The sequence below is a fragment of the Natrix helvetica genome, assembly GCF_964273705.1.
Source record: "Natrix helvetica genome assembly, chromosome: 1".
In the NCBI taxonomy this organism is placed as follows: Eukaryota; Metazoa; Chordata; class Lepidosauria; order Squamata; family Natricidae; genus Natrix; species Natrix helvetica.
Genome location: NC_138548.1, coordinates 301,211,424 through 301,236,418, shown reverse-complemented (window position 1 = coordinate 301,236,418; position 24,995 = coordinate 301,211,424). Strand labels below are relative to the sequence as shown.

Sequence of the window (24,995 nt, the reverse complement as noted above, 5' to 3'; positions counted from 1 at the left end):
CAGATTAACAAAAATACATTTCACTGAACAAAATGCAGCTGGTATTCAAATTTTAAGCAAACTTTGAAACACAGTTTCATTTATTGGTTTAGAATCCATTATGTACAGATGATTCAATGTGGAATTCACTTTTCTTCCAATTTCCGGTAATGTTTCTCACCCTCTTTTCTACGGTAAACATCATCTGCAAAACATTTGTGATCATTTCCATGAACTCTTTGGAAATACTTCATTTAACATTACATAATTAACTTGCAATGTTTCAAACTTAAAATGATCTGTAATTCATGCAAGATCAAGAGTATTAACAAGGAAATTGCCATAGGCAACCTTATTCTATCATGAATTCCACAGTGTAGTGGAACAACATTGTCATTCTGACTTTTTTTTTAACGAATATCCACTTCTCTTATTAAAGTGGGATGGATTAATTTCAAACTTAAAAAACTTAAAATTAGGACTAATTTTGTCCATTTCTAAAAAATACAAGCTTTTAGAAATTTGTTTTCTGGTTTGTAGAATGGTCAGATGATACTCAGTCTGAAGCTAACACCTATAACTGCAGCCATTTTAGTAGTTTTTCATCTGTCTCCAAAATACAATTGGAAGTTTACCTGAATATTTTATTAACACTTAAGCTAAAAGTAAAACCATGTTTCTCCAGTGTAGTTTTCTTAGGAACAGTGTGCCTGCCAATAAGATGAGACTAAAATTTACTTTGAAATTTTAAGTTAATTCCATTCTACTAATCTTATTAGAGCACTTGAGGCCTTTAATCCCAAGCAAACTAACAGAATAATAGAGTGGGAAGTGACCTTGGAAGTCTTCTAGTCTAAACCCCTGCTCAGGCAGGAAACCGTATATCATTTTGGACAAATTTCAAATAAATGGTTTGTCCAATCTCTTCTTTAAAGGAGTGTTTGAGCACCCACAAGATAAGTCGTTCCACTGATTAATTGTTCTAACTATCAAGAAATTTCTCCTTAGTTCTAGGTTGTTATCTCTCAATAGTTTTCATCCATTGATTCTTATTCTGCCTACAGGTGCTTTGGAGAATAGGTTGATTCCCACCTCTTTGTGGCAGTCCCTTAGATATTGAGACTGCTATCATGTCCTTCTGTTGTTTAAACTAGACATAACCAAATCTAGCAACCCTTTTTTATGTTTTAGTCTCCAGTCCCCCAATCATCTTTGTTGCTCTTCTCTATATATTTACCGATTGAAAGGTTGCCTTAACTTTTAAATAAAAGCTGAATAACAAATTTGAATTTTTCAGTGTAATTAGAAAGATATAGACATTAATATTGCATAATTAAGTCATGCATGTTTAAATATATAGATTTTTTAGAAAAAAAGTTTAATTATACTTACAAAAGGTCTGATTGCCGACTTGAACATTAATCATGAACCACTCCATAGCACCACCAAGAATGAAGTAGAAAGGAAGAAATCTGTACATGCCAAATCGTTTCTTTCCAGGTACTTTATTCATTAGATAAGTTATCATACTACTTACAGACATTTTAAGAAGAATTTAAGACTTGTCATAAGAAAGTGATTCTGAAACACATTGAACAAAATATTTTATGTATTAGGCTCTCAAAAATATGGTTAATCAAATGTATAAAAATATGAAAAGGAATAAAATTCAGTTTTATCTTTACATATTTCACATCTGATTAAACCTGGATTCATAAAGATACAAAACTAAAAAATGCAGCATCACTACCTATATTACTACTATTAATTTAATTTATCCCAAAACACAGATAGCAATAGCACTAAGACTTAAAAACTGCTTTACAGTACTCTTAAGTTGCTTACATTGACAATTTATGAATTCTATCATTTTCACCTCCACTACTAACATCTTTCCTGGGCATTCTTGGGGAATTGAGAATATGGGGTCCTCCTTTGGTGCTGTTGAGCTTAGTTGCTTTCTTGCAGGTGTTTCATTACCCAACTTAGCAACATCATCCTATCAGTATGTGATGGATACAATATAAAGACTTTTGGCTTAAGATCACCCTATCTTGTTCAAGGCCACCTAATGAACCTAGAACTCTTTTGTAATGTTTGTTTTCAGTAGCCATTGATTTCAGCATACTGTAATATACAATTTGAAATGCAAAGAACTCTTTAACATCAACTAATCTTGCAGACATGCTAAATACCCAGTTTGCATTAGCAGTCCAACTCTAGATAAACCAGGATTGCAGGACCAAGTTATCTATCATTAGCATTGATACTGCACTCATACATGTTTTGCTTCCTTAATCTTTCACATCTTGCAGATAAAGAATTTTAAGTTAAAACGATGCCATTCAGTTACCAATACCAAGGATGCACCCAAAGTCAGGTCATGTCTAGTTTTACGTAAAGGCTCTTCATCAGAGAGTGCATTCCCAGGGTCTGAAAACCTTGCAAATTTGGTCTAGTGGTTTAAGGCACGAGGCTAGAAAGCAAGAAACCATACGTTGAAATCCCCCCTTAAGCCATAGTTGGGTGACCTTGGGCCAGTCACTCACTCTCAGCCCAACTCACCTCACAGGGTTGGTGTTGTGAGAAAAATAGAAAGAGAAAGATGCGTTGCATGCGTTCGCCGACTTGAGTTATTTGTAAAAATAATAAAGGGGATATAAATAAATTCTGATTACTATAATCAAGGACCCGTGCTCATACAGCACACGCTTTGCAAGGCAATGCTGCTTTCCACTCCCGCCACTCTGTGGGATACAGTCAATCAAAGAGGATGGTCGCGATTCTAGCGCAGACCAACACTCACGCTCCCAGCCGTCACCTTTAGGACTGAATAAGGGGAGGGGGGAAGTACGCGCAGGACCAGAGAGCAGAACGGCCAGAGCAGCCGCCCTCCCACTTGACCTGCTACATATCAACGTCTTCTGAAAGAGACTAGATGCGATTGGTTACGTGGTGTGCGTAGGGGACGTGGCCCGCCCGTCTTTGAGCGGAAGGGGTTTCCTCGTGCTGTGGGCTGCTACGCCAGCTGCGATTCTCAAACGTCGGGCGCTAATGGCGTTCCTAAAGCCCCAGGAAAGGAGGCGGCCCTGTAACTTGCTGCTCAGTTCAGTTGCAAAAACCACTGACGACCGCCCCCTGTCGGAGCAGAAGTCAAGCAATCCAGCAATCTTATTGTCTGCCAACATGTTTTGTAAAATATTAGGCAACTCAATTCTATGCGAGATCAACTCAGCCTTGCTTTAAATCAGGTGTCTGTAAGATGACAGGAGCAGGCAGTCTGAATTGGCACGATTTTTAAATAACAACTTGAAAAATTAAGAGAATAGAGCTTTTTGCACGTATTCCTTCTATTCCTCCATTTGTCTTTTTCACCGAGCATTCTTATGAACGAAAGCAGATCCTCTTTTTTTCTTCCAAAAAAAGGTTTGTCTTGAAAACTTACTTTAAAATTAAAACGGTAATTTTAATTACCGTTATAATTGAAATGTTGGGCTTGGACAACCTAGAACTACGCCGCTTTTAGTCTGACCTGAGTATAGTACACAAAATTATCTGCTACAAGGTCCTACCTGACTACTTCAGCTTCAACCTCAACAATACACTAGCACACAATGGATACAAACTCGAGGTAAACTACTCCAAATTTGATTGCAGAAAATACGACTTCAGCAACAGAGTGGTCAATGCCTGGAATGCACTACCTGACTCTGTGGTTTCTTCCCCTAACCCCCAAAACCTTAACCTTAATCTGTCTACAGTTGACCTCACTCCATTCCTAAAAGGTCCGTAAAGCATAAGCACATCAGCATGCCTACGATCCCTGTCCTATTGTCCCCATTTATTTGTATTCATTTTCTGGGTTCTTATTCATGTTTATTCTTATTCCTGTTATCTTGTACAAAATAAATAAATAACTAAATAACTAACTGACTAAATAAATAACTAAATAACTGACTAAATAACTAACTTACTGAATAAATAAATAAATAAATAAATAAATAAATAAATAAATAAATAACTGACTGAATAAATAAATAAATAAACAAACAAACAAACAAATAACGTTTATCCGAATAGCCCGGGTTCAAAGGATTCGGAATCACGGTTTCCGAAAGGAAAACACGCCCGTCCTTTAAACATTTTAAATACCCTCGAACCAGGAGGACGAAAAGGATTTTGGGAATCGTAGTCCTTGTCTGTGCCCTCCCCCCCCCAAAAAATCCTCACAAGAGCTGGTTGGGGGAGTGGACAACATAAAACGTTGAACAAACTACAAATCCCAAGTGGTCCCGAAGCGGCGGCATCGGCACTTGTGGTCAGAAGAGCCTCCTCCTCCTCCTCCTTGGCAAGTCTTGGGCTGGAGCCCTGCAGCCTTCTCTCATTGACTGCTTGCTCTCAGGCGGGTCAGATGGCTGAAGGAGCCAGTTGTTGTCCAGCCTGGCGGACGATGCAGTTGAGGAAGGCTCTGAGATGACGGTCTTGTGAACGCATCTCAAGGAAGAGGCTCTCTTCCCGTGGGGCCATGGCAGCGGCTGGACTCAAGGCTGTGAGCAGCGGCATATGGAAGAGCGTCGGCATCCTTCAACTGGTGGTTCCTGTTTCCAGCCACAGCAGTTGCTGCTGCTATTATACAGGCTCCGATGCTGGATCGGGACGGGTGGGATGCAGGCACCAGTGGACTCATCAGCCGCAGCCTGAGGAGCATTGTCTCCCATCGCCGGTCTCCTCTTCGATCGGCGGCAAAGCTAAGAGGATCGCCGACGCCGGTCCTGCTGTGACAGCTGCTTCCTTAGGCGGCCACCAGCCCAGCTCCATCGAAGGGATCGACACGAAGTCCTATCTCTGGACCAAATACCACGAGATGAAAAAGCTGGTTTACGGTAAGGAGAGAGGGGAGTGGGAAATGTGCGGGTCTGATGCATTTTGTTGAAGACAACTAAATGCTGATGGATTAAAATGCCTCGGTGTACCTCTGGGAATTTTTCAAACTGTCCTCCCGTTTGATCCCAAAAAGAAAGGTGAATGTATATCAAGCTGCATTATTTGCACAGCTTCAATTGTACAATTGGGTGGCTGCATGATTCTGTGGTGGTCCTAAAGTGAAATATTCAGTGTTTTATATAAGGTTAGTTAGTACACCTAGTGAGGAAATACCCACATTACACACCTATTACCTGTGCATTGCAACGTACATCGTTAATAGCGTCTGCTGCTGCCAAACTAATGAATGCTAACTTATTCTCTTCTATTGGTAACTTATGCTAACTGTTAAGGGTAACTAAGAATGCCAAATTATAAAAGATGCCGCCAATTGGATTCTTCATATTTTCTCCAAAAACAAGTTTGTATATGCTAATGACATACACAGGTATACTGATGATTAAGTTAAATGACTTTGAAATGGGAAACATTTTTAATCAACTCTTCCAATGTAATGTACACATTGCTTATCAGCTTACTAAAATTAGTAAGGTTGTGATCCCTTACATGTTTTGCTTCTGTTGTTTTTTTTTGTTGTTAAAATTTAACTTTCTAAACTCCATGGACTTTTGTGTGTATATATCTGTTTTAAAATCTGTGGGGCATACTTTGTGAGTATTAAGTTGAGGGTTGAAGTTGGCTATTCAATTGCTTCCACATTTCAGTTGAGCTGAGTAATGAATATGCCAGCACCAGTTGTTGGAAGCATTTAACACACATTTTCAACCATCTTAATTGGTTCCATAATTGGTTTCTGGATGTACAATAATACAACTTACAATAATACAACTTACAATAATACAATAGCAGAGTTGGAAGGGACCTCGGAAGTCTTCTAGTCCAACTATTTCTAAGTTGCTTCTCTCCTTGATTAGTTTCCACCCATTGCTTCTTGTTCTACCGTCAGGTGCCTTGGAGAATAGTTTGACTCCCTCTTCTTTGTGGCAACCCCTGAGATATCGGAACACTGCTATCATGTCTGCCCTAGTCCTTCTTTCTATTAAACTAGACATACCTAGTTCCTGCAACCATTTTTTATGTTTTAGACTCCAGTCCCCTAATCTTTGTTGGTCTTCTCTGCACTCTTTCTAGAGTCTCCACATCTTTTCTACATCGTGGCAACCAAAACTGAATGCAGTATTCCATGTGTGGCCTTACCAAGGCATTATAAAGTGGTATTAACACTTCACGTGATCTTGATTCTATCCCTCTGTTGATGCAGCCTAGAACTGTGTTGGCTTTTTTGGCAGCTGCTGCACACTGCTGGCTCATATTTAAATGGTTGTCCACTAGGACTCTAAAATACCTTTCACAGTTACTACTATTGAGCAAGGTGCCACTGTACCTTTGCATTTCATTTTTGTTGCCTAAATGTAGAACCTTACTCTTTTCATGTAGTTCAAACTAATGTACTGGAATTGTACTTTCAAGGTTGAAAGTTATTTGAACTTGCTAACTTATAAGGCTTTCTCTCAGAAGAACTAGTTGTGTGCTTATATCTCTAGAAAAGGTTGTGTGTCAAGCTCCTTTTCAAGCTAAAGCAGGTTATCGTAAGTTGTTGGTGGCAGAGTTAGCCTTGTGAAACACTTTTATTCCTCTGTTGGCTGACTTGTATCTTTCTAAGTCTGAACAAAAGAAATGTTGCTGCTATATCAAAGGATCACTATCTCAAAAGGCTCCTTGGCTTTAAAAAAAATGGTCAAGAATTATTTAAAAACTGTAACAGATGTTGAAAGAACTATTATAATTTTCCTCTCTAATGATACTAGGTCATTTTTATAATAAAAAATACATTGCCATTCTAATATTTTTCAAATCTTTGCCAGAATTCATTTGAAGGATTCAATCAATATGAAATGGAATTTAGTAGGTGACTTGAATATTTTTGTATGTTTGTTCCTGAAATGTAAACAAGGTAAGTTATTGGCAAGATTTTAAGTGGACAGTAGAACCAAATTGTGGCAAGATCTCAGCATGAAGGAAATATTTCCAATAAAAGATATGATTACATGTATTTGTTACATAATTTGGTAGAATAAAAACAATTACTGTTTGATATTTTAATGAAGCATCTATACCACTATTAGCATAGATAACCAAGGGCAAAGAAGTTACTTCATTGATATCATTGCTAGATGGCTGTAAGGAGGAAGGGAGAAAATGATTTTATTCTGTTTGTTCTCCCCCTGCTCCCCAATATTAACAATAGGAAGTAATTATGCAATGTCTATTCCAGATCTGCTATGTCCTTCCTCTCCTGATGCATATTTACAAGATACTTGCAATTTAACTGTAACATAATATGTAGCAATAGGTTGGAAGTTTTCATTACCTAATACAGTTTTCCATTTGTGCTCTATTGATAGAAATGTTTTCTGAAGATGAGTAATTCTACTTCGTGGAATTTGTTTTTCACGAAACCACTTCATTGGACCACTTCAACTCTGAAGCAGAGTTACTTTTTAAAAAGTATATCTTCCTAATAAAGCCTTAGTATTCTGGGAAGCATTGTATAGTACTGAAAAAATTGTCATGCTGTGAAGCGTATTTTTTTCACTCATCAATGTAGCTTGAAGCTAATGGCATTCACAGTATTTTTCTTTCCACCCTTGAAAAATCAAGTTGTTCAGTAATAATGGGATTTTGAGGTTATATAATAATTGTAGACAGAAACTAAGAACGTTCTTCGGTGCAATGAAATTTGCAATATAAATACCATCTTCACAATTCTGACCCCTTTGCTAAGATGCAATACTTCTCATCCTCCTATTAGATAGGTACTTGTAATGAACGTATAAAACTTTTAGAAAGCATTTACAAAGTAAGAATGGATAGATAATATTTTTACTGTACAGTAAACAACTATTACTAACATTTGTTTCTTGAATAGTGAATATAACACTAGTCGTGTGTGTGTGTGTGTGTGTGACCTTGGGCCAGTCCCCTCTCAGCCCTAAGAAGGATGCAATGGAAAACCACTTCTAAAAAGTCATGCCAACAAAACTGCAGGGATTAGTACAAGCAGTCACCAGAAGTCAACACTGGAAAGTGGGGAGGGAAGGAGAGATAGAGAGAGAGAGATTTTTCTTTCTTTCATAGTGAACTAATAGCCCAGTTGCAAAACTCTTGATCTTCACAGTGCAGAAGTGCAAATATAACGGTTACATAATTCCAGATAAACCCTGTAACAAGGAAAATGTTTCCCATTTATTATAAAGCAATTCTAGAGTCCTATATATCAGTATTCAAGTGGCAACAGTGAAGAATTCAGTTTACCTGATATTCCTATTCTCTCAAATAGGAAAGGCTAGGCTGCGTCTACATCATAACACCTTATACCCTTCGTTTAGCATTACAGGGTTAATCACTATATGTGTAAAAACCTGCAAGTTAACAATACAAACATAGGGTTCTACTTTATATAAACAGTTTATATGGCTGCCCATCTCAAAACAGTGACTGGTAATTAGAATCTATATATAGCTACAGGGCAGTGGTGGGTTCCAGCAGCCACTACTGCTGGTTCGCTCAGAGATGCACCACACAATACAACAAAAATTGCTCTGCGCATGTGCAGAAGCAAAAAACAAGATGGCGCTGCCTATGGCGCTGCTAGGAGAACCGGTTCAGGGGTGTGGCAAGCCTGGGTCGCTGCCGGTTCCAGCGACCCAGGCCGCTAAGCTACTACCAGTTCGGCCAAACCGGTCCGAACCGGTAGGAACCCAACACTGTTACAGGGGCACAAATATAGTTAACTTACTGAACATGCAGTTAGTGATCATAGAATCATAAGGCTGGAAGGGATTTCAGCACTCTTCTAAACCAAACCCCTGCTCAAGGCAGGAGTCTTATATCATCCCAGTCAAGTGATTGTCCAGTCTATTTTTGAAAATCTTCACTGATGCAGCACCCACAACCCCAGGAGTCAAGCTATTCCATTGCTGTTGAATACCCAGTTATAATGAAAAAAAGAGGAATATTTCACCCCATCCTATTCCCATCCCCCACTTTTTTACACATGAATAGTATTCCTGTTCTGCGCAATTTTGGCTCAAACAAGTGCTTGTATTTTTATTGTCTTTTTCCAGATCTGCTTCCACCAGGAGTTTGCAATCTTCTTAACCCTGCAGCTATCTATGCAAATAATGAGATTAGTTTGGGAGATGTTGAGATCTATGGCTTTGATTATGATTATACGTTGGCACAATATTCAAACTTACTACATTCAATGATATTCAACGCTGCCAGAGATATCCTAATTGAACAGTGTAAGGTAAGTTTGCAATTATCATCATCACTTCTTGTGTGATGCTTGATCTGTTATAAATTGGGGCAGTATGGGGTGGAAGTGGTGAAAAACGGACCTACTGGGCCCATGGAAGTCAGAAAATGGGCTGTTTCCATCTTCCAGAGGGCCTCAGGGGGCGGGGGAGATCGTTTTTGCATTCCCCAGGGTCCTAGAAAACCTCTAGATCCTGGGGAGGGTAAAAAATGAACCTACCAGAAGTCAGAAAACGGGCCGTTTCCAGCTTCCAGAGGGCCTCGGAGGGTAGGGGGGGTAGGCTGTTTTCACCCTCCCCAGGCTCCAAGAAATCTGTGCGTGCATGTGCGGGGCAGCAAGGGGGTGTCAGTAGTGCATGTGCAGGGGGCATGGTATGGGGTGGCATTAAATTATGGGGGTGGGTATGCGAGCACATGCAATAGCGCATGTGTGCGCGTGCTTTTGACACCCAAGGCGAAAAAGGTTTGCCATCACTGGTATATGCCATTTCAATCAGTTCCAATTATGAATGGCTTAAATACACTATTTTCATACATGAGATAATGATGTACAATATGTCTGACAAAGAATATTACAGATACATGTTTGTGTCAAAGATAAATAAAATCATCCTTCAGAGGCTCACATTTGTAGGCTCACATTTGTACTCACATTTGTACTCACATTTGTACTCTTAAGGCATGTTAAAAAAATATCAGGTTTCTACATCTCCTCTATACTTTTTCTCACTTCTCCTTCTGCAGTTGTCCAATGAGTTTTACAGCTGATTATAATCCTGTTCTAAAACTATATATTCTATGCAGGGGTGGGTTCCTGCCAGTTCTAACATCTTCTATAGAAGAGGTTCCACAAATCTACAGTGCAGTTTAGAACCGGTTCCAGCTCCCTCCCCCCGCCCGTCCGCACATCATCAAGATGAAGAGTGAGAGGAGGAATTCTGGGAGTTGAAGTCCACAAGTCTTAAAGCTGTCAAGTTTGAACACCCCTGGTTTTTTTTTTCTAAAGGGTTATGGGTGCAAGGGTCTTGTAACTTGACAACTTTAAGACTTGCAAACTTCAATGCCAGAGTTCCTGAGCCAACATGACTGGAGGAGGAATTCTGGGAGTTGAAGTCCACAAGTCTTAAAGCTGTCAAGTTTGAACACCCCTGGGGTTTTTTCCCAAAAGGGTTAGGGGTGCAAGGGTCTTGTAACTTGACAGCTTTAAGACTTGCGTGCTTCAAATGCCAGAGTTTCTGAGCCAACATTTTGGTTGCTAAGCAAGAGCATTGTTAAGTGAGTTTCACCACATTTTATAAGTTGGTCACTCCCACCCGGTCACATGGCCAGCAAGCCACTCCCACCCAGTCACATGGCCGGCAAGCCACTCCCACAAAGCAGGCCACACCTACAGAAGAGGTTCTAAAAAAATTTGAAACCTACCACTGATTCTCTGTATCCATTGCCATACAACAATAATCTAGCAGTTGTCTAGATTTCGATCAGTTTTTAAATAAGAAAAATATAACATGTATCCCCGTTTGGAAGAATATTACTCATTCGTTCCAATAAAATGTTTTGTAGTACCCAGAGGGACTCAGGAAATATGAGTACATTCCTGGTTTTGCCATCAGAGGGCTTCATTATGATGTGCACAAGGTGAGTTATGAAGTGAATTAGTTTTCAATTGGTCTTTCACGGCATTTAATAACATCATTTGAGTCAATATGGAAACTGGAAACATTGACGTATCTGGTTAGTTTGTGAAGTTCCAGCTTTATTCTTGGAGAAATGAATTAATAATGGTGTATGTGGGTTTACATACTACACATATACACAGGGAAACAGTCATCATTATAGACATTATAACAATAATGTTAATAACAGTCATTATTACAGACATTATAACAATAATGTAGGACCAGAATTTCCATCCCAATCACGTGACCAGAGGTCACCGCAACATTATAATTGTGAGTCAGTTACCAGAATCCAAAGCCCAATTTGTGACTACAGGGTCACTGCAATAGCCACAGCTTTGTAGATCGGTCATAAGTTTCCTTTGTTCAGTACCAATACATAATTGAACAAGTGATCGTAATCCTTGGGCTACCTATAAAGGACTTCTTTCTCCATAGTTACATAGTATAACAATCTAAAAATCAGTGAATGCTATGCAATAAAGTCTGCGGTGGAATATTCTTGCTTATGGCTTAAGATTTTCTAAATTTTGCAACTACATTTGGCATGTGTTTTTTTTTTCAAAAAGAAAGAGGAACTTGATGCTAATAAGGCCCAAAGTTGCTTGAAAAATATGGGAAGGAAAGCTTTTCCCCCCCAGCATTTTGCACCATATTTGTATCTGCCAATGTAGCTTTAAATTTGTTGCTTTGTGAAGAATAGTTTTGATTGTTCTTCTTGTAACATTAAATCCTTCAAGGTAAAAGTATGAAATATTTACCCAATAAATGTTTACCTTTCTTTTAGAGTCTTCTGATGAAGATTGATGCTTTCCACTATGTTCAATTGGGCACTGCCTATCAGTGAGTTTAGCAAAATTATATGCATTTTCTGGAGCTGTTGACCTTCAAAGAAGCAGCTGTTCTTTATGCAACATTTAACATAGAAATCAGAAGCAAATATGGGTCACGGGTGATGACACAGGACTTTTTACTTGCTCCAGAGAAATGTCTTGAGTTGCTGAAGACTGAGTGTCCTGGCAAGTCTTTCTGAATTCAGCTGCAGAGGAAACTGTGCTGTGCCAAATTAAAGGATCGATGACTACAATTTTGGGCATATCAGAACAAATTTAGCTACAAATATGAGGAGATTAATTGGTATCATATAACAATTCAGTTTGCTTGGGAAATAAAGCATTGTATTTGTTATGATTCTTTGAGTCAAACATGACTCCTGGTGATGACAAGTATAAGCTGTGCAGTTTTCTTGGCAACCTTTTTTCAGAAGTAATTTGCTAGTACCTTGTTTAAGATTCAGTTTGATTTGCTAGTCCAAGGCTGAGACAGAGAGAGACTGGCCTGGAGTTATCCAGCAGCTTCCATGCTTAAGGAAGGGATACAGCCTAGGTCTCCTTGCTCCTATTCCAATGCCTTTACTTAAACCACTGCAGTAGCCTGGCTGTCTTAAAAAAATCAAGGGTTCTATCAGAAATATAGACCATTGAGCTTCAAAGTGAATGTTACTTTGCTTTTATAATGTTGCCGCGGAATGCGGAAGAATTTGCAAAACTAAATCTGCTTATAGCATTGCAATCCATGTTAGCTTTTACTTTGGAAATGCTATGAATAGCAGAAGATTGACAAGGTCTAGATCGGTCTTTTTTAAAATGTGGTCCTAGGAGCCCTGGGTGTATGCCATCACGCTCTCAAGAGATCCGCGAAATCAAAATTATTTTCCAGCCTATATTAAAAATTAATACAATATTGAAATCCCTTCAAACAATCATGAGAAGAAGTGGTATGGCAGAAGCAATATGACAGCAAATGAGTTCATTTAATTTTTTATACTTTAAATATTGATTATATAAATAAAAACTCTTGGGATCCACCATGACGTTTTAAAAATGGGAAAAGAAAAAAGTTTAAGAAACACTAATTAGACTAACTTTGAACAAAGGAGAAATAAAAATTCATGATTTAAGGAAGCAGTATTTGCTAATGCAGCTGCATTTGAGTAATACTCTTCTGCTTCTTCAACTAAATGTTGCCCTATTAATCTGCTATTCTGCTTTGGTTAAAAATTAACTCAGTGGAGAAAACTTAAATCCTCTCTTCTCTTATAGCCCTATGTAGTTCTTTGTATATTTTCTCTATAGGCAACTTTTCTTATCATGGAATATTTAAATTCCTGGCTCTCTTATATTGTCTGTTTCCTTTTCTTCAGAAACTTGAGTTCAATTAACATTAATAATATTAGAAAGTCACTTAGGTCAATGGAACAGTAATGAATTTTAAACAAAATGTTTGCTACTAGTCTTCATTAATACCTGGATAAGAACAAAATTATGTCAATTCACCTCCACAACTTCTCTTCAGATTCAGTGCCCATAAAGATAATTTGTTGTCTGAGTCAAACTCAGCATCTTGGGATTTCATGAGCATGCATGTTTTCTTGGCAAGGCCTTCTTTTGAGATGCTTTTGTGAAGCATAATACAACTCTCTTAAAAAGCAAAAAAAAAAAAAAACCTAAAGATTTTATAATAATATGAATTTAGGTGTCTACTAATTTTTAATATTTTCTTGACTGAATTATTGCAATTGATTTTTAGGGGGCTAAACCCAGTACCTGATGAAGAAGTTATTGAAATGTATGGTGGAACCCAGCATATCCCATTATACCAGATGAGTGATTTTTATGGCAAGGTAAAGCAAATCCACTTTACTGAGAATGTATTAGATTTAAATGAATTAAGTGCTGAAAATTTAATCAGATCATCTCACCAGATCTTAAATTCAATAGAAATGTTTTTCATGGTATCTTCCTAGTATTGGGAAAAGCAGTACCAACAGTAGTAGTCACAACACATTTAACTGATTTTTTTTTTAAAAACCACCAAGTTAATGTATTGATCTGTTGATTTCTTTCTAGAGTAAACAATGGTTCTTAGTTCCCCACAGTTTATACAAAGGTACATCAATAACAGTCATGTATTGGCCACCATGGGTATTTTCTATTTTGTAACACAACCCTCAGTAAAGTGGGTTTTTTTTTTCTTAAATAATCCAGGCTCACCAAAGATAATTGTTGCTTCACTGTAAATATGAAAAATCTGACCTAAAAGATCATGTTTTTCTGTTTTGTTTATTCCTTTTGAAAATGATCGTGATCATACAATACCCACATAAATGTTCTGCTGCCATTGTGGCTTTCAATTGATTAATTATTTTTTTGTATTGTTTCTTCCATTGAAGATGTATAAAAAGCAGAGAAGCCAGCTGTGCTACTATGCACAGCTTCATGGACATCATTTTTCTTCCGTTTCATTCTTTAGGTTCATTAGTATCATGAGTGGTGGCATTATTCAATAATGGGAAAAAGTAATAATAACAGTATTATTTCTCTGCCTTGTTCTACTGTGGGTTGAAAAAGTAGAATTTATTGTCAATGGCAAAGTAATGTGGTTATCTCCTCTACATGGAATATCTTTTTTCCCCCTTTTTATATAATATCAGCTTTAATTTAATATAATACAGGAAGTTTTTTTAAAAATTTTTTACACCAAATACATCCAAAATAATTCAGTTAACTCTTTCACTGGCTCCTTGTTTTTTGTGTTTTGTTCAAATGTGTAACGTTGGACAAATGAGTTACTTTTTAATTTCTTGCTGTTTAATAAAATAACACATACTCCCGTTGTCCTTGGACTATCTTTAGGCATATGTGATTATTTGGTCTATGAACCTGAACTTGGAAATCACCCAATATCATCAGAATTTCTCTGTATTTTAACTGGATCCACCCTTTATAAATAGCATTCTGAGTTGCCAAGTTTGGGGTTGCACTGTGTATGCAATATTCTGTATACACATAGAGATGCCCACAGTTTAAAGAGCCACATCTTTTATTGTTTAATTCAAGAAAAGTGCTTCTGAACAGAGAGCCTGTGATATATTGTACAGCCTTCCTTCCTTCCTCCCCACCCCCTACCCCTTTCTACTTCCTGGAAAAAAGAGTCTAGATAAAATACAGATAATCCTCAACATATAATCACTATTGAGCCAAAATTTCTGTTACTAAGTAAGACAATTGTTAAATGAATTTTACCCCATTTTCAATCAATCAATCAGAATAGATCTGAAAGGGTCCTTGAAGGTCTTCTAGTCCCACCCTCTGCACAAGCAGGAGATATCCTATACCATTTCAGACAGGTGGCTGTCCATTCTTTTCTTAAAAACCTCCAGTGTTGAAGCACCTACAACTTCTGAAGGCAAGCCGTTTCACTGGTTAATTGTCCTTACTGTTAGGAACTTTCTCCTTAATTCCAGGTTGCTTCTCTCCTTGATTAGTTTCCATCCATTATTTCTTATCTTGTCTTCTGGTGCTTTGGAAAATAAATTGATCCCCTCTTCTTTGTGGCAGCCCCTCAAATACTGGAATGCTGGTATCATGTCAAACCTGGTCCTTCTTTTTTCTAGACTGGCCATACCCAATTCCTGCAACTGTTCTTCATATGTTTTTGTCTCCAGGCTCTTAATCATCTTAGTTGCTCTTCTTTGCATTTTTTCCAAAGTCTCAACATCTTTTTTTTAAAGTGATTAAAACTGGACGCAGTATTCCACATGTGGTCTTGCTAAAGATTTATAAAGCGATACCAATACTTCATGTGATTTTGATTCTATGCCTCTATTTATACAACCAAGGATTGTATTAGCTTTTTCTGCTGCTGCCACACACTGCTGGCTAACCCTAACCCTAACCCTAACCCTAACCCTCACAAATACTGTTTTTGAGCCAGGTTACACCTAATCTGTACTTGTACCTCTGGTTTTTTCCTGCATAGGTGTAAAACCTTGCTTTTATTCACATTAAATTTCATGTTGTTAGATAGGACCCATTGTTCAAGGCCGTCAAGATCTATTTGGTCTATTTGGATCTATTTGGCTATTATGGTTTGGTTAGTGTCATCTGCAAATTTGATGAGTTCCCCTGCTATTCCCTTGTCTAAATCATTTATTGAGGAATATGGGCCTAAGACAGAACCTTGTGGTACCCGGCTGTTTACTTCCCTCCATGTAGATGTAATACCATTAAAGACTACTCGTTGAGTACAGTTTGTCAGCCAGTTACAAATCCATCTGGTGGTGATGCTGTCTATCTCACATTTTTCTAGTTTACCAAGTATTTCATGGCCATTCTAGCCATAGTTGTTAAGTAAATCACTGCAGTTAAGTTAGTAACACAGTTCTTAAATGAATCTCACTTCTCCATTGGACTTTTTAATAAGAAGGATGCAAAAGTAATCACATAATCCCAAGACACTGCAACCATCATAAATATATGCCAGTTGCCAAGCATCTAAATTTTGATCACATCACCATAGGATGCTGCAATGATCATATGTGTGAAAAAAGGTCATAAGTCACTTTTTCAGTGGTGTTGTAACTTCAAACAGTCACTAAGTGAATGGCTGTATGGTGAGTGTCACTGTGTTAATTGGTTTGCTAGCTGAACTGAACTGAAAGAGTTACTGCGCAGGTCATAAGTTTTTATCAGCAATGATTTATTGCGCATGCTTAACATGTTTATATACATCACACATTCCAGAGACCTCTTCCCTTTTGATCTTTGTCCGTCTGCCAGGAAGCTGGGAGGAAAACTGCTTCTGCCAAAATGTAACAATTAGATAGATTTGTTTATTTTCTTATTTTGTTATTTTTGTATTAAAGTTTGTTTTTCATTAGAACACGTTTTCGGGTTTTATTTATTTTTTCACTTCTTGAAGAATATGCCTGTATGGAAAAGCCACGGTCTAAGCCTCATTAGTTCAGGGTGAAATCTTCCCCTGACAGTGAGGACTATGTATAATAGAAACAATATGGAAATGTCCAAATGCAAGACAATAATCTGAAGTGTTCATGTAAAACACCATGAAAGAGGCAAGGTGATTTACATGACAAAAGCTTTGTTAAAAAGTATTTTTAATATTTGCTTGCTCAAATATTTTATCATTACAGAATGTTAAATTGTGGGTTATAAAGTATATTAATCGTAGGATGGTATGATATTTTGCATGGATGTACTTTGTAAAAAGAATAATGGGTGGGAGATAACATTTTGTTGGTTAATTTATTTTTACATGAAGCACACAGATTTCTTATCTCCCTGTTTTCTTTTGGCCAAGGATAAATTCAAGGATTTACAGATAACCATAATAAGTCAAGCCAGGTTTGATAGCTATCAGCAATATGGATATATGGTTTTCAATGTAACTAACATTTGGCTGTCATTACAAGTGGGGAAAACCTGAATTTTATTTATTTATTAAATGTATATGCTGCCATTTCACTGTTAAGTGACTCTGGTGGCTTACAAGATCACAAAAGCAATAGTTAGAAACATTAAAGCATTTAATATTAAAATTAAATGTTTCATTAATTCATTAATTCATATTTATTCAATTATTAAATGAATTAAATGAATCAGGTAGACATCAGCCACCTAAATGAAAGATGAAGAGCAATCATTGCACAAAGCTCAGGAACAAAGTCACAAACATTTCAAAATCCAGCAAACCAAGTGACTGGTGATTGTAAAAATGTGCATATACCTTCTCCCCTCAAAGTTCAACTAATAAGCAAATCACTGTATTAGTAATTTGTGCATTTATGCAAATTCAATCTGAGCGATCCTACAGCTGGATTGGTGAGGCTAGGAAAGGTTTTGGACTGGGGGGGGGGGAAGAAGCAACCCAGTAAACAGTCATAAAAGAAGAAATTGACATTTTTGAAAATGCCAAGTTTATTCTGAGTTCAGAACGCTTGCAATTACTGTCTCAAGATTAAAACTATAGGAATGTGGCTGGCTGACTGGTATGTTTATTTTCTCAATTAGCAGCGCCTTTTGGCTTAGGGGAAAAAATATAACAGTGATGGCATTCATTCTTTTGTCCTGTTAATGTGCTGACTGAATGTGGGAATGAAGTAGAGAACTAGAGTTTCCCAAAGCAAGCATGTTGGTTATATTAGCAGCTTAGCCTGAGAAATATAAAGCAGGATATCTGTTAAGCCTGGGAAAGGCAGGAAAAAGAAGCCTGGTATTTAAATCACAGAGGACATAAGAAGGAATTTGCTCTCAGTTGACAGAACAATCATCTAGTTTCATCCTACTATGTACCAATTTTTTTTTATCTAGTTGCTTTGTGGCATTTGTCTAATAGTTTCTCTCACCGAGCTAAAGAGTGACTCGGGATTTATTTGAACAGACTGGAAAATTCAGAGAATTCTGGATTCTTATATCATTTCTAACTAACTAGTTGCTGTTTCAAATGCTTTATATTCTAATTTAGATTTTACCATTTAGTTTTTAAAATTCTTTATATTTTAATGTTTAAAAATATTTTTTAAAACTCCATTGGTCATTATTTATCTTGGTTGAATAGCTGATAGAAGTCAGAAGGAACAAATTACCTCACCTGTTCTTGTAAGGTGAAAAATAAAGTGCAAGGTGTTTTTTCCCCAAATTCTCATTAGTTCTCAGGCCAGAGCTCAACATGTTTGTTCCACTGAAACATGGAAAAGTTGAGCTATTTTTTGCTCCATTGGAAAATAGCCAGCAGGAAAGGCTGGTGGAATATTTTGAAGGTGCTGATTTTTTTCTGCATTCCAATCCAAATGTGTTTTTCATTTCTTGTACAATGCTACTTCTAAGATCATTTAAAATTATTTTCAATAACCAAAGGAAAAAAATCCTGGGAAGATGCTTTTTTGTACTGTAATTATTTTAAGCTTTCAACTCTAAATAAGAAGGCTGGGAACTAACATTGTAGGCATTTAAAGGTTTTTTACAATTTAGTAAAGAGTTTTCTGGATATGTATAATATTATACTGTTTCACAGTTATTGGCTAATTTACTTCAGAAAGGGTTATAATATATTAGACATGTATACTATGGCATTAAAATTATTTGTTGCTGAAACAGTTGCAAAAAGCAGTGCAAATAATCTAATAACCAAAAATTTTCTTGATCCAAAATTAGCTTTGGAGTTTGGAATTTAATGACAGGGAACATAATTCTTCTAATCTTCTAAACCTTTAATGAATGAGCTTTCTGGGCAATTAATTCATGGAACTTGATATAGTTTCTTTTTTAAGCTATTCATGTATGCAGTTTGACTATTTCTAATTATTCCCCAATATAAAAAGATGAAATAACAGTTTAAAGCAAACAGAAATCACATATTCTTTAGATCAGGCCTGAATTTTGCTGAAAGAAAAAATAGTTTTGAAAGTATCTTATATTTCTAATAGAAAAATGTGTGTCAGGTTTCCAGTATTGTATATTCAAAAATATCTCATTCTTGGGTTATCTAATTTTATGAGGCTTTCATAAGCATGGCTTATTTAAATTCTTATTTATGAATGGAATGCTGCTGGGGCTGATTCTAAACAAACAACAAAGCCAAGAATATCTTTTGCTCTGCTGTAAAAAAACTCAATGTGGTATTTATACATTAATTTTACAAGGGAGAACAGTTATCTTTAATAACATCAAGTTTTCTTGTCTACCCCACAATTCAACATCTGGGTTTTTAAAATAGTAATAATATTTTGTTTTTCTGAGTAGGGTCCATCGATTAAACAATTTATGGACATTTTCTCTCTTCCTGAAATGACCCTACTTTCATCAGTGACTGACTATTTCATGACTCGTAATATTGAGTATGACCAAGTTCATCTTTTCAAGGACGTAAGTGTAAGTATAATTTTTCTAGAACATAAAAGATGAAAAAATAATAATGAATTAATGTTGTTTGCTCGAATTCATGTCAGAAGCATCAAGGTGCTTTCTGTGTTGAAAGGATTAGCTGGTGACCTCACTGTTTCCTGGGGGACGCCCAGTTGGGGACCCCTTTCATGTCCCCATTAACGTGCCCACTTAAGTGGTATCTATCTATCTACTTGTGCTTGCACATTTTCAAACTGCTAGGCCAGCAGGAGCTAGGATGAATGATGAAAGCTAATCCCGTCACAAGTAGGACTCGGGCCTCAAACACGGACTTGCTGATCATGAACCCAGCATGCTAACTGCATGAGCCTAATAAATATTGTTTGGACTGGTCTTTTTGGTAGCTTTGTAACAACACACAACACCAAGGAAACCAACACCTAATTTCTCTTTCCAATTTTAGGATGCCATTAAAGATGTCCATGTGAAAGGAATGATGTACAAATGGATTGAAAAGGACATGGGTCAGTGAAGGCCTATCTTTTAATTGTGAATATTCATGAGTACCACACATAATGGTTTTAGATCAGGGTAGTGAAATTTTATGTATATTATCTTGCGGCTAATCAATACAGATCTGTATTCCACCAAGAGGTAGAACCAAAACAACAAACTTCTTCTTTTCTTCACCTTTTGTATACTTATTAGCATTTGTATCTGAGCTCACAAAGACATTTCTATGTAATTATTTGATTTGTTGATGTCTTTACAGAAAGAGTTAGGTAAGTGAGAAAAAGAAGGAGTTTCTTTTCTCCCTAACAGAATTACTGTACATTGCAATCTATAAAAAGTTTTCATCCAATAACTACGTTATGAGCCATAGTGGTGCAGTGGTTAGATTGCAGTACTGCAGACTACTTCTGCTGCCTGCTGGCTACCTGCAATTTGGCAGTTCAAATCTCACCAGGCTCAAGGTTGACTCAGCATTCCCTCCTTCCGAGGTGGATAAAATGAGGACCCAAGTAGTTGGGGGCAATATGCTGACTCTGTAAACCGCTTAGAGGGCTATAAAGCACTGTAAAGCAGTATATAATTCTAAGTGCTATTGCTATGCGGGTAATATTTTTAACCATAATTGGTTTAGACATTGAAGATTAGAAAGACCCTGCACCCAATGGCTCCCTTCCTGTGCTTCAGAACAGATGTGAGCAATCAAATCTAGTTCAAGAGATGGATTGCCTCATCCCACATGCAATATTTTAGCATCTGAGTTATGTCTTTTATTACTGAAATTTCATTCTTACGCTACCCACAATTATTTTACATCATCTAATTGTCACTTTCTGCTTGGCAAAAACAATGTGAGTTGAGAACAGAGATTGGGAGGGGGGGAGGGCTTCCTTCTTTGGAGATCTCCCATATTTTCTGTAGATGAATTATTTCATTATCACCAGGTGAAATGCAACTAAATTGTATCTTTCACCATTGTAATATACAAATGTTTATACTATGCTTAGCTTCACCTGTTTCTTGCAGAGAAATATATTCTTCATGGAGATGAAACATATGCTGTCTTAAATAGACTGGTTAACAACAATAAAAAACTCTTTCTCATCACAAACAGTCCTTTTAGTTTTGTGTAAGTATTAACCTGCATGCATTCATCTTGATGAAATTCTCAGTCATGTGCAGACATAAAGAGAGAAATATGAGGACTGAAAATATTCAGTAAAAATAGCTTATCTTAATAGCATCATACAATTTGGTGACCTGTTAATATTTTTACACATTCTCATACAAGCCTGTCTCAAAATTTAATTCTCACAATTGTAAAGATGTACGGTACTTTAAAAAATGATAAAGTTGAATCCTTTACTTCCCAAAGATTCAACATTGTAGCACACTAAGGCCATACTGTGCTATAATGTTAGGTCTCTACATGTTTTTCATATCTCAGTTAGCCTTCCCTCTCTTTAATTAAAGTTTCATATTAAAAAAACTGGAAAGAGCTATTTTTTTCTATAATATTATTGTTATGTCTCGAATATTCTGGAATGTCCAATATCCTACTTCTCATAAGATGATACGGTCTCACATTCTTAGAGGTTTTGGAACAGTTGTAAAAAATGAGAAATATAAAACAATCTTAGTAAATGTTATGGGAGTGTTTAGAAACGTAAAAACCATTCTTTATTTTATCTGATGGTAGGACAACAGCTCCAAACATGCATCAACTCAAAGGATGTATTTGTTCACTGCCTGCATTCCTTAGTTGTCTATAATCTTACAAATTGCTTCATTAAGTAATCCCTATAAGAGTCTCAGTGTTGTTGATGGCCATCATATACAGCGGGATTGATAGCAAATCCTCGCTGCTTAGGCCAAATCCACTAGTGGTAACTCATTTTCTAATCCTAGAAAATGGAGGAGGCTTTGAACTTTGCCTAAGAAACTTCTGGGAACAAGGCTTTCCAAATGCTTATAAAGTTAAGCTTTACACTGGGGCCAAGATACCATTCTCCACTAATCCCCAAATTGATGAAAAGCCACATATTCTTACCAGCTAACAAAGTTAGTTAGGAACTGCGCTCCTTGCTTTGTGTACTAAATGACATATAATCAGAAATACTCTATGAAGGAACTCTTGAGAGTAGCTACTATTTTGCTTGAGAAAGTGAACCACTGGAGTTTCTTACATTTTCCCCCTATTTGCCTATAGCGACAAAGGGATGAAATACATGGTTGGCAAAAACTGGCAGGACCTTTTTGACATGGTCATTGTGCAAGCAGATAAGCCCAGTTTCTTTACCGATAAGCGAAAGTAAGTATATTGGTTGTATTACGTTTTCTGCTATGAATAATTAGCTGCCTCTAAAACAGAGCAGGTCCCGAAATGTACCATATCATGATGCCATGCCATGAGTGTTATCCTAGCACCATCTTGTGGGAGGGAGGAATTAATTTTGCAAGTGATACGATTTTAAGGAGTAGATGCCAAGTTATTATGTACAATTAAAAGTCTTGCCAGGTTAGGTCGCACTTCTAAAACTGTCTTCCAGATTATGTGTAAGCATATGATTTTTAAAATGACTCTTTAATCCTTTGTTTTGGGGTGAAGTCAGGGCGACTGAGTGGAGCTGAGCATTTACTGGCACAGAGTTCACAGCAGACATTTTCTCTTTGCACCCTGATAGAGAAACATCTGCTGCCGCCTAAGATTGAACTCTCAACCTTCTGAGTGGGAGGCGAATGCCTTCACCTCTAGCCACCGTACAACTGATGTTGAGGCTTCATTACCCTGTATAAGGATAGACACTGAGCAAAAGAAATTAGAGAAAATTCAAGCTATTCTGTTTGTCATTCATTTACGTGTCTGCATATTCTTTCTTTTTTTAGGGGGGGGTGTGTGTATATGCATATGGGTGAGTGTGCCTGTGTGCATGCATGTAGTGCAATGTCAAGTATGTAGTGTCTGAAGTGTGAAATTTCACAAAATCTTGCTTTGAGTGTGGAACTGCTATTTTGAGCACAAGAATTGTTTTGAGCTTGATCTATTTCCAAAATGTTTAAAGCACCTTGTTTTACACATGACTCTCAAAATTCATTTTGTGAAATTTCGTGTTTGAAACAAAATATTATGACATTAATTAAACTAGGAGTAGACTGTTTTTTGGTGTCCCAGGGCCAGATTTAATCACTTGCAAAATTGAAAGTTTGCAGCAATGGGATGAAAACATACACTGGGTAAAACTCTTTATTATATCATCACAGCTGGTATTCTTAGGTTTCTTTCGGGTTATTTTTGTTTGTTTGTTTTTCCTGAGTTCTGGATGGTACAGTTGTTTCTTCTTCTAGGTAACAATTTAGGTTTAGGCTTACCCTGTTTGTGGGTTTCCTGTTTCAAAATAGTTGGAAATCAACATTCACAGTACAAGTTAGGGCAGTGTTTCTCGAGCCCATCGGCTTTAAAATGAAATCTGGGAGTTGGAAGCCACACATCTTAAAGTCCCTGTGAAATATTGGTTTAGGGCAAGCTCCAGAAGTTAGAATATGGGGGTAAGATAAATATAACAATATGTGCATGGGCCTCAGCTTTCCTAATTTGCTTTATTTAACACATTTTTCAGTAAATTTGGTTTACATGATGATGATCTCAGTTCAGGTAGTCCTCGAGACTAAAATTGAGCCCAAAATTTGTTAAGTGGGTTTTGCCCACTTCATGACTTTTCATGCCAGAGTTGTTAAGTGAATCACTGCAGTTGTTAAGTTAGTAACATGGTTGTTAAGTGAATCTGGGTTCCCCATTGACTTTGCTTGTCAGAAGGTTGCAAAAGCTGATCACACGACCCTGGGACACTAAAACGGTCATAAATATGAACCACTTGCCAAGCATCTGAATTTTGATCATGGGACCAGGGGGATGCTGCAGCGGTCCTAAGTGTGAAAAACAGTCATACGTCACATTTTCCAGTGCTGCTGTAACTTTCAACAGTCACTAAATGAACTGTTGTAAGTTGAGGACTGCCTGTACAAGCCTTTCCATTTTATTTCATCTCTTTATTACTTTTTATTTATGTATTAATTTTAGTAGCTAAAGTATTCTACTTGAAATTCTTTTCATTTGCAGTTTAAAAGCTTTTCTTGTAGCATTTTTGTAATGAAGCCTATAACGTCAATGTTTTGCCTTTTTGAAGACCTTTCAGACAAATGGACGAAGAAGGTTCCCTTCACTGGGACAAAATTAACAAACTGGAAAAGGGGAAAATCTATAAACAGGTAAAATTACTTAACGATTTGTCTTTACTTCATGGGGTATTTAATAATGCTGACTTTCTGGAGTTAGCTTCAAATATAAGGATAACCATGAAAAATAATTTTTGTTCCTTTCCTTTCTAATAGCTTAATGTTCTGTTCTATTCCATGAGTTCTTTCTTTTAAATTGTTAGCATCTCCCGATGTTAAAATTGAACAATTGAGATAATGATATGGCAAAAGTTAAATAATGTGTGGTCTGTGCTGGACAATTAACTGTTTTTCCAATTCATATCCACACCCGTTATTTTAAGATTATTCTGTCCCCATTGTTTTCCCTCAAAAAGAAACTCTTTTATATTTTCTTTGTAGATTTAATAGTCAGTTTCCTATTTTCTTTCTCCCGGGAATTAATATAATCCTGAAAAGGGGTGAGAAGATTGTTATTATTTGGAAGATGACAATGAAAATTTGTTAGTAATACACTTTCAGAACTTCAGGACTTATTTTGAACTGGAATGCTAATTTAAACCAAACCCTGGGAACATTTTATTGCTGAAGCCATATAATTTGGAGCATAGTGATTTCATGCTAATTGAACAGGGGTTTGAATCTT

At 36.9% G+C, this 24,995-nt stretch overlaps 1 protein-coding gene across 1 annotated transcript in view; it reads left to right on the top strand.

The window, feature by feature from the left end:
- Positions 1-4,211: 4,211 nt before the first annotated feature.
- Positions 4,212-24,995, top strand: part of NT5DC2 (5'-nucleotidase domain containing 2) — a 28,302-nt gene continuing 7,518 nt past the window's right edge. Inside the window, exons 1-10 of the mRNA XM_081948847.1 lie at positions 4,212-4,862; positions 9,051-9,235; positions 10,807-10,881; positions 11,710-11,765; positions 13,512-13,605; positions 19,526-19,654; positions 20,091-20,151; positions 21,164-21,266; positions 22,347-22,448; positions 24,322-24,403. Of these exons, the coding sequence (XP_081804973.1) occupies positions 4,505-4,862; positions 9,051-9,235; positions 10,807-10,881; positions 11,710-11,765; positions 13,512-13,605; positions 19,526-19,654; positions 20,091-20,151; positions 21,164-21,266; positions 22,347-22,448; positions 24,322-24,403 (1,245 nt within the window). The 5' untranslated portion in view covers positions 4,212-4,504. The remainder of the gene's footprint in view (positions 4,863-9,050; positions 9,236-10,806; positions 10,882-11,709; positions 11,766-13,511; positions 13,606-19,525; positions 19,655-20,090; positions 20,152-21,163; positions 21,267-22,346; positions 22,449-24,321; positions 24,404-24,995) is intronic.